We start from the raw sequence: 19,243 nt of genomic DNA, 5'->3' as shown, positions 1-19,243 counted from the left end.
GGACCAGAGGGCGAGCGGCCGCTGTGTGGAGCAGGAATCCCCCCAGTGAAGGGTTTGCTAAATGTTCCCGGGGGTCAGACCTCCAGTGTCCGCCATCTGTGGACGGCAGGGAGCAGAGCAGTGTCTTAATTAATCCGTGGAGAGCGCTCTGGCCTCAGCACCACCCTCTGTTTCTCAATCACTCAATCCTTCTAATTTCCCAGCGATTTAATTACAGGCTCTTCCCCCTTACAATAATATCTCATTTTCCTCAGAGCAGCATGAAAAGAATTAGGAGCCACCAAAGCTGATCTGACTGTGGTGTTTTCCCTATTGGAGCAGGAAGGAGCCAACAGGCCTGCTCAGTGCTCCCCACCCCCCACCCCCTTACCCACTGCAGGGGATTGAGGCCCAGAGAGAAACAGGGGTGTTCTCAAGGTCTTCTCCCCTCCACCCACTCCATAAAGAGCTGTAATCTTCAACCAGTGACTCCAGTTCACGCCTCTTAAAAATGGCATGATATTTGTGGAAAGTCAATTCCATTACAAGTATAAAACGGCTTGGTTGCTGGAAATCAAAATCAAACACAAATACTTTGCAGCTTCTGTGACCCTGGCCCTGAACACCCAGGCATCCAGGACAGGGGTCAGTACACTATGGTCCGCGGGTCCAGTCTGGCGCCACCTATTGTTGTCAATGAAGTTTTACTGGCACACAGCCACACATCTGTCTCTGTACTGTCCATGGCTGCTTCCAGGTGACAATGGCAGCGCTGAGTAGTTGTGATGGAGACTGGATGGTCCGCAAGGCCTAACGTATCTATCTGATTCTTTACAGGAAACAGTTGCCAATCCCCCCAGAGTGGGAGAAGCCTGTGATTCCATCAAGAATTCCAAGGGCTGGAGGAACCAAAATGCTTTCCTAGAGGAAACAGAGTAATAATGTCTATCGAACGTGGCACGCCGGCTGTGGGCCAAGGAAATCGGATGACGACCTTTAGGACATTGCCACACGTGATTCTGGCACTGATCCTACAGATGGGTGAGAAGCTCATGGAAGCTCAGGGAAGCTGAGGGACAACAGAGGCCACAGAGCTGGTGAGCTGAGGACAGAGCCCCGCTCCACACTGCCACCGGAGGCTAGTTCCTCTGCATTGGACGATGCCTTCCTACCCGGGACCGGGCCTCGAAGGTCCTCCAGCCCCAACCCCTCGCTGCACAGTAGAGAACTGAAGCCTAGACAGCAGACGAGACCTCAGAGCCCCCAGCAGAGGTGGGGAAAGGGCCCGACACTGTGCTCCATCTGTCCCATCAAGGCTGAGCTAGGGGACACACAGGCAGGAATGAGGGTGATCAAGACCAGAGGACCCACCCTCCCCCGGGAAGGCTGGCCCCCCAGCTCCCCGAGCTCTGGTTCTCTCTTCTCTGACTTCCCGTGACACCAGGCATCTGGGCTGGTGGCCATAGCTCTGGATTCTACCCCATCTTGTGCAGAATTCTCAGTCAGTCCAAACCTTCGTCTCCCAAACCCCCTGTAAAGGGGAGAAGCTGTGTCTTGCATACATTCTACATGCCTCACGGGGGTTTTTACTAGACGTTCAACAAATACTCGACTGTTACTTTTCTCCCTGGCAACCATGGGAGGGGAAAGAGGTGAGGACGTTGCACTGGCCTCTGGGTGTGCAGACACCTCATCACGTGACCCTGGCCGGACCTGACCTCTGTGTCTTGCACATGTTATGCTAAAGATCAAGGAGGTGAAATTGGATCAAAGGGTTTTAACTTAGGACCCATGAACCTCCTGCAACGGCACTAAAGCTGTGCGTGTGTGTATTTCCCTGGCAGCGAGTCTGGGGCTTTCCTCAGAGCCCCCTCTTCTGTAGGCCGTGGGGTGTCCCAACGCTGGGGGCACTGATGTCGGAATCACAGTGGACAGAGGACTGAACTGACAACAGGGTGTGGAAGTGACCATTGCTTTCTTGTCACTGATAGCTGCCCTCTCCCACGTCCCCACAGTAGGAGGGGATTGTCCTGGTGGTGGGGTGACCAGGCAATGACCAGTTCCCAGGTGACAAAAGGTCTGGGTGGTGAGATTGGCAGTAGCAAAGGATGAAGGCTGCTTCCAGAGGGCAGAGCAGCAGTGGTTGCCTTCCCAGAACCACGGTGGGCATCTTAGCCTCCTTAGTATGCAAGCGTCACCAGTGGAGCTCAGCAGCATTTCACAGACTCACTCCCACTGAGGAATTGGAGGAGTCCCTTTCCCTCTCTGGGCCTCAGTTTGCTCACCTGTAATATGGGGCTGCTGACTGTCTCCCTCAAGTCCCTTCCGCTCCGGCTACGCTGTGCCTGGTTTGTAGTCTCTGCTCTGTCCTTGCTGATTATTGCAAACTAGGGAGTCACCTGTCGCCTCTCCCAGCCTCTGGGGCTCCTTGGGTGGTAATCTGCCCCCCCACGCACTCAGCATGGTTATGGTAGAATACAACGATGACAGTAGTTGTGGGGGTTGTAATTATCACCCCAGTTGGATGGCTGCGCTGTGGCAGGAAGTGCACATGCGATGCTTAGGCCTCACGATGACTCAGTGAGGAAGGTGCTGTTATGATCTCCATTTCAGAAATGGAAAAACTGAGGCTCAGAGAGAGTGTGTGATGTACCAGCTCACAGTGGTGACCCCCTGGCTCCAACCCGGCTGTCTGACCCCAGACGCAGCAAAGGTTCAGCCGTTCACAGCATATCCACACTTGAGCACGGTGGGTGGGTTTACAGACCGCTGGACTGGGACAACTCTACTGATCATCACAGTCAACGTGTTGTGACTTACAGGGCACAGAAACCGGGCGAGCATCCCTCCTTCCCGCCAGGGCCAGGAGAAGCTGTCTTTCAAGGCTGGTTTCCACCTCGGTATCTGGGTGGGATGTATGTGACCTACGTACCCATCACGGGTAGTTGTGCCACAAATGGTTCCCTTGTCAGTTTCTCCAGATCCACAGTGAGCCCCCTGGGGGCGGGGCTCCTGTCTGGGATGTCAGTCACCCACAGGTCTGGTTCAGGGATGGTCAGAAAAGAGGTACAGGATGGCAGGACCAAGGCTGGGCACAGGAAGGCAGCAAACACCACAGGCGACGCTGGCTTGACATCCCTTGTTTTGTCTACACCGACCTGCCTTTCCCTTTTGTCTGCTTTGTGACAGTTAATATACCGAACCGTCACTGCCTTCTTAGCCTGCAGTAAGGGTAACAACTGTTATCTACTACGAACCACTGAAGCCTTAAATTGCAGCAGGAATGGTGACAGTGATAGATTAGAATTTTTAAAATCAAACCCAAATGTGTCCCCATCATGGCTAAGGGAAGGGCTAAGTTGACTTGAAAATAATTTACTGAGAAAATTTTGTGATGTGTGGTAAATTAAGTCCCCCTTTCAGAACGTTTTTCCCCCTCTTCCAAAGTATTAGGCCACTTAACTGCTTCCCAAAGACTTCCTGCTTCGACTTAAAACTCTTACTACCCCCGGGGGAAAACTGACGCAGACCGGGATTTCAGCCAAGGGCAAGACTGACAGTTCATTTTGAAATTTTAAAAGGGGTGGGGGGAGTGGGGTGATGGATTTGGAATCAAACTGCATTTTCTTCTCCAGTCTTGAAAGAAGGAACCAAAGAACAAGGGGAAAATCATCACTGACCACAGCTAATGAACTTTAAATACTTATTACAAGAAAAATTAATTTGCCAAATTGGCCCTGTAGATACAGGTTAGAAAGTAAGTCATGTCACCTCAAAAAATGCCGAACTCAGAGCGACTAGTGCATCTCAGACTTAGGGCCACCCGGCCCTGGCCACGCCAGAAGGTCACGGCCTCCTTACCGGGGGGGGGGGGGGGGGGGGGCACCGCCTCCAGGGGCCAGAGCCATTGTCTCCCCCGGACCCTGTGCTAAGCACCTCACAGATGTTATCTCGGTGAACCTTATCACGCCAGGGGCCACTTTATCTTCATCTGTATGATGGGACGAGAACAGCCACACCCGCCGTGCTGTCCTGAGGGTGGATGTGGAGCCCCGACTCAGTAAGTCGTTAATACCTTGCAGTGATGATCTTACCATCTGCACTAGTGCGGCGGTGAGGTGGCACAACCCCATGTTCCAGTTACATGGATGCCAAGAGGTGGAGTCAGCCCCAGGGCTGTCCAGCCTGAGCTTCCGCTCCTTGTTCTGAATCTGCCTTCACCCCCTGCTTTAACAGACCACAGCCCGGGAAGCGAGTCCACACGGCAGCGGGAAAGGCCGCCCAGATGCAGGGCTGGTATTAGGGCTGCTGGCACATAACACGGGCTGAAGGGGCACCTGGGGAACAGAGCCGGGGGTCTTCAAAGGCCAGGCCACCCAGCGCCGCCCTCGGACTCCACCCCAGGCCCGAGCCTCGCAGGCCCGTCCTGGCTGGTCCCCATTCCCTGCTTGGCTCTGGGTCTCCTGCTCACACTTGTTGTGGGTTCACAGCCACAGGGTTCCAGGGCTTTCACTCCACGTGGCGGATCTTGGCATCCTGGCTCTAACCTGTTTCTGCCCCTGAAAGTGGACCTTGCCCCCTACCTCCACGCTTGCCCTGCTCTCTGGTGTCAGGGTGGAAAGATAATAGGGAGGCATCATGGCCCAGGGAGACAAAAAGCAGGGGATGAGACCGGCCCCTCAAACTGGATTCTAGTCCCAGACACATCACTCTCTGGTTTCAAGTGTCACCCAAGAAAGGTTGCTTATCAATCCTCCGTTTTCTCAGAGAGGAGTTGGCAGAGTGCACTTTAGTTGTGAATGCAGATCTTCCTTGGGCTCAAATTCTGGCTCCACTACTTCCTGTATGAACTCAGCAGGTTTCTTAATGTCTCTGTGCTAATATTCTCCATCAATAAAACTCACCAGGTTGCTGGTCACAGGCCACCTCCACCATGAAGCTTTCCCTAACTCATCCCAAGTGAGAAGTATCCTTGCTTCCTCTGAACTCCTGCTGCACTTCTTGCCATCCTGGTTTAGGAAAAGCACTTTCCTCCTTGTATTAGAGCAGCAGCTTCTCAGCTTTTTCCAAGAGGTTCCATCAGACTTGGCTGGGGTTAGAGGGTGGTGACAGTGCATGGAGCTATGGACTCCACCCTCTTCATCCAGAGCAACCACCACTTTGCCTGTCTGTACACGTGCTTACATACCTGCATGAGACTTCATTTGAAGAAAGGGTTCTGGGTGATACAAATCTTGACCTCAATGAGAAGCTATAACCAACAACAGAGAAATACAAAGGATCACAAGAAATTACTATGAACAATGACACACCAAAAAAAGTACAACCTAGAAGAAATGGATAAATTCCTAGAAATGTACAATCTCCTGAGGCTGAATCAGAAAGAAATAAAAGATATGAATAGGCCAATTACCAGTAATGAAATCGAATCAGTAATAATAATCTCCCAACAAACAGAAATCCAGGACCAGATGGCTTCACAGGTGAATTCTACCAAATGTCTGGAAAAGAGTTAACACCTATCCTTCTGAAACTATTCCAAAAACTGAACAGAAAGGAGTATTTCTGAATTCATTCTGCAAGGCCAACATCACCTTGATACCAAAACCAGACAAAAGCACCATAAAAAAAAAGAAAATTACAGGATGATATCACTGATGAGCATAGATGCAAAAGTCCTCAACTAAGTATTAGCAAACCAAATTCAACAATACATTAAAAGGATCATACACTATGATCAGGTGGGATTTTTTTCCAGGGATGCAAAGATATTTCAATATCTGCAAATCAATCAATGTGATATATCACATTAACAAACTGAAAAGTAAAAATCATGATTGTCTCAACAGATACAGGAGAAGCTTTTGACAAAATTCAGTATCTGTTCATGATGAAGACTCTCAACAAAGTGGGTATAGAAGGATCATACCTTAATATAAATAAAGGCCACATGTGAAAATCTGACAGCCAACATCATACTCAATGGTGAAAGGCTGAAAGAAAGCATTTCCTCTAAGATCAGGAACAAGATAAGGATACACACTCTCATCACTTTTAGTCAACATAGTATTAGAAGCTCTAGCAACAGCAATCCAATAAGAAAAAGAAAAAGAATCCAAATTGGAAAGAAAGAAGTAAAACTGTCACTGTTAGCAAATGACATGATACTATATACAGAAAACCCTAAAGATGCAACCAAAAATCTAATAGAACTAATAAGTGAATTCAGTAAAGTTGCAGGATACAAAATTAATATGTAGAAATCTGTTGCATTTCTATACACTAACAATGAACTATGGGAAAAGAGAAATAAAGAAAACAATTCTACTTACAACTACACTAAAAAGAATAAAATATGTAGGAATAAATCTAATCAAGGAGGTAAAAGTCCTGTAGTTGAAAAACTATAAGATGATGATGAAAGAATCTGAAGACAATACAAACAGATGGAAAGATATACCATGTTCATGGATTGGAACAATTAATATTGTTAAAATGACCATACAACCCAAGGCAATATACAGATTCAATGCAATCCCCATTGAAATACCAATGGCATTTTCACAGTCTAGAACAAACAATTCTAAAATTTGTGTGGAAATACAAAAGGCTCCAAATAGCCAAAATATTCTTGAGAAAGAACAACAAAGCTGGAGGTATCACACTTCCTGATTGCAAACTATACTACAAAGCTTCAGTAATCAAACCAGTAAGATACTGGCACAAAACTAGGCATGTAGATCAATGGAACAGAATAGAGAACCCAGAAATAAACCTAACATGCATGGTCAATTAATCTGTGACAAAGGAGGCAAGAATATACAATGGGGAAAAGAAATCTCTTCAATAAATGGTGCTGGAAAAACTGTACAGTTATATGTAAAAGAATAAAATTGGAACATTTGCTCACACCATACACAAAAATAAAATCAAAGTGGATTAAAAACTTAAATGTAAGACCTGAAAACATAAAATCCCCAGAAGAAAATATAAGCAGTACACTCTTTGACATCAGTCATAGCAATATTTTTTTTGATACGTCTTCTCAGACAAGGGAAACAAATTAAAAAATAAACACATGGGAATACATCAAACTAAAAAGCTTTTGCACAGCAAAGGAAATCATCAACAAAATGAAAATGCCAGCTACTGTATGGGAGAAAATATTTGCAAACAATATACCAGATAAGGAGTTAATATCCAAAATATACAAAGAACTCATACAACTCAACATCAAAAAAATAAACAATGCAATTAAAAAATGGGCTGAGGATCTGAATAGGCATTTTTCCAAAAAAGACATACAGATGGCCAACAGATATGTGGGAAGATGCTCAACATCACTAATTATCAGAGAAATGCAAACAAAAACCACTGGGATATTGTCTCAAACCTGTCAGAATGGCTATTATCAAAAAGCCAAAAAATAACAAGTATTGGTGAGGATGTGGAGAAAAGGGACCCCTTGTGCACTGTTGGTGGGAATGTAAATTGGTGCAGCCAATATGGAAAACTGTATCCTGGTTCCCCCCAGATTAAAAATAGAACCACCATATAATCCAGCAATTCCCCTTCTAGGTATTTTTCAGAAAAACAAAGCAAAAATAAAAACACTAATTCAAAAAGATACATGCACCCTGATGTTCATAGCAGCATTATTCATATATGACAATATGCCAGCATATGCCAACATATGGCAGCAACCTAAGTGCTGCCCATCTATAGATGACTGGATAAAGAAGATGTGATTATATATATGTGTACACACATATATACACACATACACAATAGAACATTACTCAGCCATAAAAAAGAATGAAATCTTTCCATTTGTGACAACATAGATGGACACAGAGGGTATTATGCTAAGTGCAATAAGTCAGACAGAGAAAGACAAATAACATATGATTTCACTTGTATGCAGAATCTAAAAAACAAAACAAATGAACAATCATAACAAAACAGAAACAGAGTCACAGATACAGAAAACAAACCAGTGGTTGCCAAAGGGGAGTGGGGTAGGGGGATGAGTGAAACAAGTGAGGGAGATTAAGAGGTACAAACTTCCAGCAGCAAAATACCTGAGTCGGGGATGAAATGTACAGGATGGGATGTAGTCAACAACTATGGCGTAACTGTATGATGACAGGTAATAATTAGACTTACTGTGGTGATCACTTTGTAATGTATAAAAATATTCAATCACTACGCTGTGCACGTGGAACTAATGAAGGGTCACAGGTCAATTACACATTAAAAAACAAACTCATGACATACAGGCTTTTTAACACTAAGAGAAAAAAAATCCATCACTTTGTTGTACTATTTACCCTTACCAAGATTGGTAACAATCCATCACCTTTACTAGAAAAATAACTCAGACTTCATGCTTTACTAAAAACAGGTCAATAATGTCTTCCTTGCAAACAAAAGACAGCAAACCATTGTAGGATTAAAAGTAATTCTCAAGCTTTTTCTTCATCGGTTTCTGAATAAAAAGTTTTGCCAGTGTTCCAATGCCCGAATAGCATCAAGAAATTTGTTTTAGATGAACAGTTTTGTGAGCCACCCCAGGTAATATAGGTTATTTCATTGTCTAGTCTAGAAATGTGAAATTCTAAAACCATGGGGCAATCGTTTGGTATTTTACACCTTAAAATGATGGTTTATTCAAACAATTGGTTAGAATCACTATAAATTAAATAAAATTTCATTTGATAGGAAAAAATCTTGACCTCGAGTGGGATGGTAGGTGATGATGTTGAGAGATCCCGGGGCTGGACAGGGCGCAGCAGGACTCGCCTCGACGCCCCCATAGAGCTGTCAGGGAGCAGAGGCGCAAAGAGGTATGGGATTTATCACGAGCACCTGGACTGAAACCTCAGTCAGACAGGAGAGCATCTGGAAGGCTTCTGACTGCCAGTTCCCTGCTCCTCCTAAGGTGGTAGGGGCTGCCGCCACATCTCAGATGCAGCAAATCAAATGCCAGGTGCAGGGAGACAGAGGGTAAGACCACTCACCTCAAACAGTGGCCCAAAGCAAGGCTCACGCTCTAGAGGGAGAACGAGCATCATCACTGCATTTTAAGGGCCGCGGTCTCAGGGAGGGTGGTTCGGGGTGGAGCCCAAATCCAAGATTTCGATTCAGGAAAGCTAACGGAGGAGCAGAAGTACTCAGGCAGAGAGTGTTTTTATTCTACCCACCTCACCTCCTTAGAGTGGGAGGTGAACAGTAAAAAGTGCATTTATTTAAAAAGCAAAAGAATTCCAAGACAGTAAGCCGAGCCCCCACCTGTGATGGGAGTGGGCAGATCATCAAGTCGTGGTTACTTCACATGATCCTGGACAAGTGCCTCTGATGCCTGAGGGGGAGACCTCTGTAGCTAACCCCTCCCCTCTTTTCTCTCATCGGTGATTCAGAACCATAAGGTCACTTTCTCTGATGGCTGTCTCCCGTGCACCAGGCTGCAGGGCAGTCCCAGACGAAGGTTCGGCACCTAGATGGGGGTCAGGGAGCTGGGGCCGTGATTCAGGGATGATGCTGTTGGGGACTTGGGGGCCTCCGTTCGAATGTGAGGCAAAAGGGCTACACAGTGTGGGCCATGTCTGGGGAGCTGATGCAGAAGTCTTCCTGGAAGCAGATGATACGGGGGAAGGGGGTGTGTGTCTGGTGGGGGTGGGGATCCTGTATTGCTGGTGATGCTGATGGCCTTGCCCACCCAAAGCAGGACAAGGAGAGCCCCATCTGGCCGCCGGGGTAGTGCGCGCAGAGGAGAGCACCACGGAGAGCACCGCTCGGTGGCCTCCCCGCCCTGGGTGTCCCGGCTGCCCTGAGGAGCCTGGCAGCCCCACCTGTGCCTTCGTCTGCCGCTGTGTGTCCTCTACGGCTCCTGGACTGGCGGCCCCACGGCCGGCTCCCCCACGGGCTGCACGGCCTCTTGCACGTAGACGATGAACTCCGAGGCCTCCCCGCCCTGCGTGTAGACAGTTACCGTCTCGATGCCCTCCACGTCGTCGGAGGACACCACCAGGTGATGCTGCTCGGCCAGCCCCACAGAGGCCTGCTGGAGGGTCTCCTGGATCATGACCGTGTGGTTGGAGCTGGGCTCCTCGTCGGTGACCTGTGGGAGGGCGAGAGAGAGGTCACACGGGCCCCACCTCCAGGCCCGACCGCGACAGCAGAGTCACAGCTACTGCCTACAAAGCGCCTCATCCGATCCAGGAGCCTGTCCTCGCTGCACAGGCATCTCAGCCGCGCTCCAGCTGCTCTCACCCCGGCTCGTGGAGGAGGGGAGTGAAGCTCACGACTGCAAAGCTGCAAGGCCAGGGGCCCCCGCGGTGGCTAACGGGGCTCAAGTTTACCCCCAAAGCCCAGGCTCTTCTCCTGACACCAAGCTGCCTCCCCACAACCGTGTTGTGGGTTGAGGGGAGAAAGGGGGTGCTCCTGGAAACCCACAGCCGGCGCACTGGGTGGTGAGTGGGGACTACTTTACGTGGGGTTACCTGTCTCCCCACACCCGCTGGGAGCTCAGCTCTCCGTGTGAAGGTCGGCACCACACTAGGCAGGAACGGATGCCCTTGTAAGACTGCTTTTCCCCAGGGGTTCTCCGTCAACACTGCTGCCTCAGACTTTCAGAGGGGCGCCTGCTGATGGAAACTCGCTGCCCCAGGGCTGGGCGGGAGAGTCTCAGAGCATCTGTCAGCGGAGGGAGCCTGCTGGGCTGGCCTTTCTCTGCAGCTCCAAGGCAGATTCCAGACAAGGCCACACTCCAGCTGGCACCAGAGCCCCAGGTCCCTGACTCTGGGTTCTGTTCTGTTTTACAACTGCCTTGGATCTCGAGAGGAGAAATCACAGAAGTAAGGTGGGGAAGATTTAGAAAGAGCTGAGACCCTAAGATCTGTGAAGATGACTGAAGGGTCAGAAAGCCAGCCCAGGGGGAAGGCAAAGGGGCCTGGAATTGCTGAGCTGGGGGACGAGAGAGCCCTCGGACGTGGGGAGGGATGTCAGAGAGACAGGCCTTTCCAAGGGGGTCTGAGTGGCGAGGTGGAACGTGAGCGTTGGTCGGGGTGAACTCAAGTCCAGGGACTGTCCCCAGCTGGTGTCATGTGGCAGAGACTGAAGAGATTACGTGCCACAGATCAAAAGGGCTAAATTATTACTCTTTACGCACCCCAATCAGCTTATGGCTGGCTGTGCAGCTCTCAACCGTTTTCTTTGTTCAAAATGATCACTCTAGTAGTTTAATCTATTAGCACAGGCTTAAAATTGTCCTCACAGTGGAAATAATATGGCTTCACGGCGTCATCATCCCCTGAGATGGGTACTCTGCTTTCCCCAAATGCTCTAACACATCTTCCAGATAAATTATCAGCAGCACAGAGAGCTTAATGGGAAACCTTAACCCACAGGACTCTGCAAATTATTCTCTAAATCAGGCTCTGAGTTCTGCGGTCCTGCCCACCTCAAGCGTTCCAGAACCCTGACTGGAAGGCTTGTCGGACCCAGGCACGCTGTGGTCTCTCTTCACGCTGAAGGGCAGCTTCCCAGCAAGACCCCAGCCCCTCCACGGGCTCCACGAGCCCTCCCGCACCACTCGCCAGGCAAACGCCGACGGGCCCTGGGCTGTGGGCCAGTGCACCGGCCTCACTGGTCCCGCCTTTTCCCTGCTCTCCCCCCGCCCCCGTCCAGCTTTCTCCCCCTTCTCCAGGTCCCCCCACCACTTTCTGGGTAAAAACTGTTCCTAGCAGGTTGTGCTTTCTCCCTCCCAAGATTCAAGAAACTCCCCAGAAGCGCCCCAGCTGGGGGAGCCCCCCTTAAGGAAGAGGGGTTCCCCGTGCTCACGCAGGGTACCCAGAGCCCCTGCAGGGCCCTCTGCCCGGTCCTGTGTTACAGCCCGTCTCTGCCCCGGTCTCCCTGCTAAACCGACCACCTCTGGAGAGCGAGGACGAGCCCCTCCGTCCCAGCGCAGCGCCCGGTCTCCGCAGGCCCGCCAGGGGCACTGGTGTACCCCTCGCACTATCCCCCGGTAGAGCCTGGAAGTGCTGACAGAACACTGGGCAGCCTCCCCGGCTCCAGCCTGGCTGCTGCGTCCTTGTTTCAGTCTCAGACAAACCCATCCAGCTGACGTGGAGGCAGGGAGGAGGCAAGCTGTCCACAGAGAGGCCCCTTTGGCTCCAAAAGTCCTAAAGGTCCATCCTCATATTATACAGGAGAGGCGCGGCGCTCAGACAGGAAAGAATCCAGAGGCCGGACCTTCTGACTTTTGGTCTGAGAACTCCCCAGGGCACGGCTTCAGGCCACCTCACCTGCGCCTGTATCCCTCTCTCCCCTCCTCATGCTTCCTTCACACTCCTTCCATTTGCGTCTTGTGACACTCCTGCTCCCTTGTGTTACTGTCACATCCCACAGTGACTGTAACAGGTGGGCCCTCGGCAGTTAGCAGAGTGTTCTCAGGTCCCTTAGCTCATTTAATTCTCCAGCAGCCCCGTGAGGAAGGCCAGGTGGGGCGGACTGCAACCCATCTTTTTGAGAAGTGGTGGTTCAGAGAGTTCATGAGACCCTACTGCTAATAGCAGGTGATTCTGGAATCTGAAGCCAGGTAAGACCCTCCGAGGCCTCCAGTTTTTCTCACTCCCTCTGTTTAATAGTCGGTGGTCTCCTGTAACCGCCAAGATGACGGGCCCACACCCCCCTGGTGTGAGGGACGAGATCTCTCTGCCCTGGCCCCGCCCGCCCCCTCCCTCTGCTCTCATCTTCGGTTTCTGAGGGCACACGTGCTCTCTCTTGCCCCTGAATTTCTGCCCTTGCTGCTCCACCTGCCTGAAGCCCCCACCCATCACCTTTCCCTGGAGAACACGGGCCGAGCCCTCTCGTCCAGGGAGCCCTATGTGCCCTGAGCTACCCAGCCCAGAGACCCCACTCAGAGCCTGGAGACAGCAGGCAGCCCACAGTGAACCCCTGCTTCCTGGATGCGTCCCCAGGGTAGAGAGTGCAGACTGAAGTCTCCTAAGAAACATGCTAACCTTACCCAAAACCACAAATAAAGCTGGCTGGCCGCACAGGTGCCAGTTAGACGGTACTGGTCACTGGGAGAAGCCACGGGCAGTGACCCCCCAGAAGCCCGTGTCTCTCAGACACGTGAGGTCACTGAGGGCAGCCACCACAGCCTCCGTGCACCCTCCATGGCACTAAAGGTTCTGTTCTCGGTACAGAACCAGGGCCGGGGCCCTTGTCCTGGTTCAGGTACCGCCATGCCCGTGGCTACAGGCGCCGCCAGGTGTCACAGTGCCCCCCTGACCAAGGCGGCTAAGGGGCAGTTGGGACGTGAATGGGGTCGGCCTGAATCCCAGCCTGTGCGCCTCTGCTCCATGACACCACCTCGCAAATACACAGAGGGTCACGTCATCCCAGACACAGAAGCTGAGCGCCTACCACGTGCCCTAAAAACTTGGTGGTGAAAAGGCAGCACATAACTGCAAAGGCCCTACTGTGTATCCCACACTCGGCACCAGCCCCTCCGGTGTCCGCGCCCGGCCAGACCCCGCATGCCTGGAGCCGCCGCCTGGGCTCAGCGCCCTCCCGGCCTCCGTGGTCCTCTCCCCAGAGAGCCTGTCCTGCCGCGGGGCTCCTCCTGTGACCTGCCCCGCTCAGAGCCCATCCCGGGTTGGATTGTCCCTCTGCTCCTCCCTCACTCCCTTCAGGCTCCTGCTCCAGAGTCACTACATCCAACGGGACCTCCCTGAGCCCCGAGCAGAAGCAGCCACCTTGGGCACCCGCTGGTCTCTCCTGCCCGCTGCACTGTTGCCCCTTGAAGTTGTATCACCTGTTTATTGATCTGCTCATCATTGTGAGCTACATGAAGGCAGGGACCCGGGCCGTGTTTATGCCACTTTATTTCCAGCACCTATGATATGGCCTGGCACAAGGGGAGTGTCCAGCAAGTCCCCCCCGACAGATGGCGCGTCTGGTACCACGCTCACCAGCACGAAGGGGGCATTGGCACTCTCCGTGGGCGTCTGTGTGCTGCGCGACCACAGGCCGTTTTTCTCTTCTTTCTAAACTTTTTCTGTTGCCTAAGTTTTCACATAATATAATCCTTTAATATTTGGGGGAAATGAAGCAAAAAGTAAGATAGGAAAAAAGAAAAGGGAAGAAGAAAAAGGCAGAGTTGCTTCTTCCAAATGCCACGAGGTGTTCCGGCTGAGAAAACATTTTCTCCCAAAAGCACAGGAAGGCCACCAGCCCTGTGCTGGGCACGGAGGGGGCACTTTAAAAAACTGCAGAAAAACTGAACTCTCTGGGGGAAGTGGGGAGCATGACTCAGTGGTAGAGCGCATGCTTAGCATGCATGAGGTTCTGGGTTCAATCCCCAGTACTGCCATTAAAAAATAAATTTAAAAAATTAAAAAAGATTGAAAATGTCTAAATCATGAAAAATTAAAAAAAAAAAAAAAAAAAAAGAACTTTCCAGAGCAGCCCTTTGGTGGGGAGGGGAGAGGAGGGCGGGCACTCAGCCTACACCAGCAGGAAATGAGGGAGGAGGTTCTAAGCCAGGATTTTCCTCTGTGTTTGGCACCAGCAGGAATGAGAGCGCGTCGCTGTGGGGGTGAAAGCAGCGTCCCCGCAGGAGGGGCTGCAGACACTGGATCGAGGTCTGGTTTCAGAGGGACCGCGCAGCGTAAACTGCTGCTTGATAGGGTCCTCACTCGCAGTCAGGCTCCTGGGAGCATCACCTGATGACGACGGCAAACAGGCAGGCCGGCGAAGGTTCCCGCGGCCAAAAGTGATGGGCAGACAAGGCCAAGAGATGGACACTGAACAAGCTTTGAGATGAGGAACAGGTCTGGGGGGCTGGTGCTTGCTCTGGGCTGCTGCGCGGGAAAGGTGCTGCCTCCGTTGGAGCAGGCGTCTGCGGTTACAAGCCATTAGCACTGGCTCTGCAAGACCGACAGACAGACAGTGGCCTCTGTGTGTGGACACCTCTGAATGGGGAGCCTTTTACTGAATAAGCCACCTGACAGGCCACCTACCTGCTCTCGCCTGTCCGATGCTGAGTTCCCATACACTTCAGATGCCCTCTCGGCACTTTCCTGTTCCACTGAGAATTTAGTATGTCAGACACTCTGCTGGAGGCTGGGAACAGGACCCTGGGCCGCCCACACTCCTGGTCCTGAAAGGACTTGCGGTCCAGTGGAGGGGCGGACAGGGCACTTATTCTGGACCCCCCGGGGCGGGGTGGGTGGGGAGCAGGCCGAGGTTTCCTGAAGGAGTGACGCTGGTTTTGAACACTGTAGGACTCCCAGGAATGTGGGAAGAATGTGAACATCTCCGAAGGTCCCTTCCACTGCAGAAGCTCTCAGGCTGCACCATATGGTGAGAGTTAGAGGTGCAGACCAGAATCCAAACACTCCCCAGACAACAGGGGTGAAAAGGGCCCCGCAGTCCACTCTTCCAGGTGAAAAGCTCCCCATGTGTGCGTAAGCTCTGGGGGGCGAGCTTTATTTTTTCCAGCAACTAGAGTTTCACCCACTGCTTTAATTATAACTAGGTGAGAGCTTCCTCCCGCATTCTTAAGGGGACCGCAGACCCACTTCACAAGGTTAATAAGTGAGCGCAGTTATTTTCACAACCCTGGGGGAGGTGTGCCGTTGTATTCGTTGGAAACAAAGGCAAGTGTCTGTACTATCCTCAGTTTATAGAGGAAAGAAAAGGTCTAAGTGAATGTGGTTTGTGAAAAAAAAAAAGCATCATAAATTCCCAACTCTAAATGTATGTACATATATATGGGGCAAAAAAAAGGGGGATAAATATTATGTGCAAGAAACTTGCAGAAATGTCAAAAGATACTCACAGGCAGGAAGAAACCATTCCATACATCAATGAAGATTTAAAGCCTTTTAAAAAAGAAAGGCTGCGTGGGAAATGAGGGGGCCTCAGGCGAGGCGGGCATCTTTCATGAGAAGACGGCAAAATGCCTCCCTCTACTCTGTTTTTCTCTTGGTTATAAGGAGACAGCAGATTCCTTTCTTTTCTGGAAATAGAGTCCCCATAAACAGTCCAAAGCCCGGGCTGTAAAGACTGTTGGCTAAAAACAGTCACCAGCAGGCCCTGTGTGTGCGTCCTGGCTCTAGGAGACGCCGCGGGGTCCAGCCAGCCGGCGCTCGGCCACCCTGCTGAGGCCCCAGACCACTGGGGAGCCCTCCGGCACAGAGTGGCCCTGTGCGCAGGGTCCCCGCCTGTGGGAGACAGGCAGGTCTAGCTCTCTCTGCAGTGACAGAGGAGCTTGAAAACAGGAAGAGAGGTGCCTCCCACTGGCCCCCAGCCGGTCCCAGGATGAGGATGAACGGGCACGCACACTGGCCACACCGACTTAGCAGGCAGCCGGGGTTAGAAGCAGATGCCCGGGCAGCAAGAAGGGGGTGCACGTGGCGAGGACACCTTGTGTTTTTCAGGAGTCTAAGCATAGGTTAGAGTGGTCTCGATAATCGTGTGACTGAGGGAAAAAGAATCCTTCCTTGTACGCTGTAATGGCACGGGAGGGCAACGTGGTCTCCCTTAGCACGTGTGAGAGTGAAGGTGGGGCAGGAGTAGCAGGTGGCACTCACGATTGCTATGCGTGTCACCCCCTCCAGGGGCGGGTATCCCCACCGTCCCCACTCCCCACTGCCCCCGGGAGCTTAACTAGCACACCCCCTCCAAACAATGTTCACACAGCCCCTGGCTTACAGTAGGCGCTCCATACACGCCTGACTTGCATTATCTAGTGTGTGTCCCGGGAGATGTTTTACAGCTGAACAGAAACAAGCACTTTCGCAGGGAAGGGAAGGAGGCAGGCAGAGCCTCTGACCGCCTCTGAATATCTTCCGATATTTAGACAAGTTTATTGTGCCTACTGCTTTGCTTGGGGGACCTCTAAGCACATTAATTGAATTTCTATTCAGCGCCAGGCAGGCATCAGTCGGGGGCTCGGCACCCCTGTTAGGCACCGCGCACAGGGGGACGTGCTTCTCCTTAGAGCCTCGCTGCTGCCAGGTAGCCCGTGCACCTCCCTGGGTCAGCAGGGCTCCCTGTGCTGCTCTCACGGGAGCCCCCGCCACTGCAGTTGGAGAGCACCTCCCTCCACACGTGGCCCAGGAGCCGAGGCCTCCACCCTCCTGATGGTCACCAGATCCCCCAGCCCGACAGGCAGGTGCTGGACAGGGACGAGGGGTGTGATGGGCCCCGCCTGCCTCTGCCACCCCCAGGGGCCCTCTGTGTGCTGGGGTGGTGTGTGGCTCCTCTCCTTAGCTGATGCAGACACCCCACACTCCCACCCAACAATCTGTTTCCTCGAGCAGTTTCTCTCCGTCCTTTCACACAGATGACGCGCAGCCGCCGCAGGGCACAGGGGACAAGGGCCTGGAGCTGGCAGCTGGTCCTCCTGCCCTCCAGAGCTGCAGCCTCGCCTGAGGGAGAGAGACAGACTAAACTCCCAGGGACAGAGCATTTCTGAGTTCTGTTTAGAGAATGTTTATCATAATAAATCATAAACCACTTCAGTTACTCCTCCAACGCATCAAGGTAAGTTCATTTACGGCAAAGTGGGTCCAAGAACAGAACACGGACCTGTCACTCATGTTACTCTGAGCACCAATGCCGTGCTGACGTCCACCCTGTGCGCTGAGCTGGCTAAGATCCGCTGAAGCTCAGCGTGGACACCACGTCCTGCTCATCACCTGCACCATCTCCTTGTTACCTGTCCTCCCCTCTCAGAGGAGGAGGGTCTGCCAACCCTGACCCTCTGGTCGTCTTCCCTCTGCCTGGTCTCGGCCTGTGCCCCTTCCGGCTCAGAGCCCCTCACCCAACTCCCCACTCCTCTGGGCAAGTGGCCGTGTGTGCGATGCTCCTCAGCCTCCTCCGGGGGGTGACCCAGAATGTCCACCAGCTGCACACAGCACAGGGTCGGGGTGTCTCCAGCCACAAACACGTCGGTCTACATAATGCAGCGACACATTAACCTACCTGGACCAAGTCACAGGCTCTTCTACAAAGTGCACGGTGTTTCACCCACCCTGGGACTCCCACTGCTGCACACAGGGCCTAGATGGCCGCATCGATGCCTGCCTGCTGAACAGAAGCTTCCAGAAGCAAAAAGAGTTATGGTTGAATTCTACGAGCCCAGACTGGGGTTAAGGAGCTACATCACTCCTATGAGAGGAGCTAAGATTTAATGAAGACTTAACCAGGGCCAGGCACTCTGCCACCTGCTTCGTTTGCATAATTGCATATAACCCACACATTAGCCCCTCGGGGTAGGTTCCCCATTTCACAGATGAAAAAAGAGGAGTTCAAAGAGGAGAAGAGCTTTGTCCCAGGTCACACACTGTTAAGTGAGGACGCAGGGTCAAACCCAGGCAGCCTGGCTCCCTTTGGGCCACTCGCTGTGCCACTGGCTGTGCTGAGAACTCCTTCTCCGGCCCCTGTGACCTGGCCTGGGTGACCCACAGAATGAGCCCCCAAGTGCTTTTCATCCAGGCAAGGTCTCCATCTCAGAGGCTGCAGCTCCCCTGGCAGGGCACCCACATGGCCAGAGATCACAAGGCTGCTCAGCTAAGTCCCACGCAGGGCCACCTCCCCCCCCAGCCCACCCAGGTCAGCTTCCCAGGTCTGACCCCCACTGGGGCTTCCGAAGGCCGGTGAAGTCTTTACGATGCGCCAGGCCCTGAGCCAAGTGCTGCAGACCCCAGAGACGAATGAGACCGGCCTCTGCTCTTACCAAGCCTCCAGCCTGATGGGAAGGAAAGGCATGTGAGCAAACAGGCCTCCTAAGATATGGCTGGTGGTACAGCCTCCAGGAACAGACGCCTGCCCTCAGCCCCCATTCTCCCCACCGCCTAGGCGGACGCCCACAGGTGGGAGCAGCAAGCAGCCCAGTGGGCTGGTGAAGATGCAGGGAGAGGCCAGGCCGCTGAGGGGACCAGGAGGCCAGGGTGAGGTCCTACTCTCAGTCTGTCAGAGACTTGCAAGTTACCGGAGGGCTTTAAGTGAGGTACGCTGGGATCTGATTCACATTTTGAAAAGATGGCTCTGTCTGAAAACTGGATCTTAGAGCAGCAGGAGGGAAAGTAAAGAGACAGGTGAAGAGCAAGGGCTGTGACCAGGGAGGAAGGCTGACAGCCCAGAGCGAGCATCCACTGCACACGCCAGTCACCCGGGGACCAGGGACGACACTGTCTAATTCAGCAGGGGAGCCAGACATTCTGAGTCCCTAACAAGCCCCCTGATG

At 52.0% G+C, this 19,243-nt stretch overlaps 1 protein-coding gene across 3 annotated transcripts in view; it reads right to left on the bottom strand.

Annotated features, from left to right (window-relative positions):
- Positions 1-9,716: 9,716 nt before the first annotated feature.
- Positions 9,717-19,243, bottom strand: part of ZFAT (zinc finger and AT-hook domain containing) — a 137,075-nt gene continuing 127,548 nt past the window's right edge. For all 3 annotated transcript variants that reach the window (XM_031439670.2, XM_064476817.1, XM_064476818.1), the window contains exon 16: positions 9,717-10,099. In XM_031439670.2, coding sequence (XP_031295530.1) covers positions 9,860-10,099 — 240 coding nt within the window. In that variant the 3' untranslated portion in view covers positions 9,717-9,859. The remainder of the gene's footprint in view (positions 10,100-19,243) is intronic.

This window comes from Camelus dromedarius, chromosome 20, assembly GCF_036321535.1.
Source record: "Camelus dromedarius isolate mCamDro1 chromosome 20, mCamDro1.pat, whole genome shotgun sequence".
Classification (NCBI taxonomy): domain Eukaryota; kingdom Metazoa; phylum Chordata; class Mammalia; order Artiodactyla; family Camelidae; genus Camelus; species Camelus dromedarius.
The sequence above is the reverse complement of the archived record's forward strand: the minus strand, read 5'-3'. Positions and strand labels throughout refer to the sequence as shown.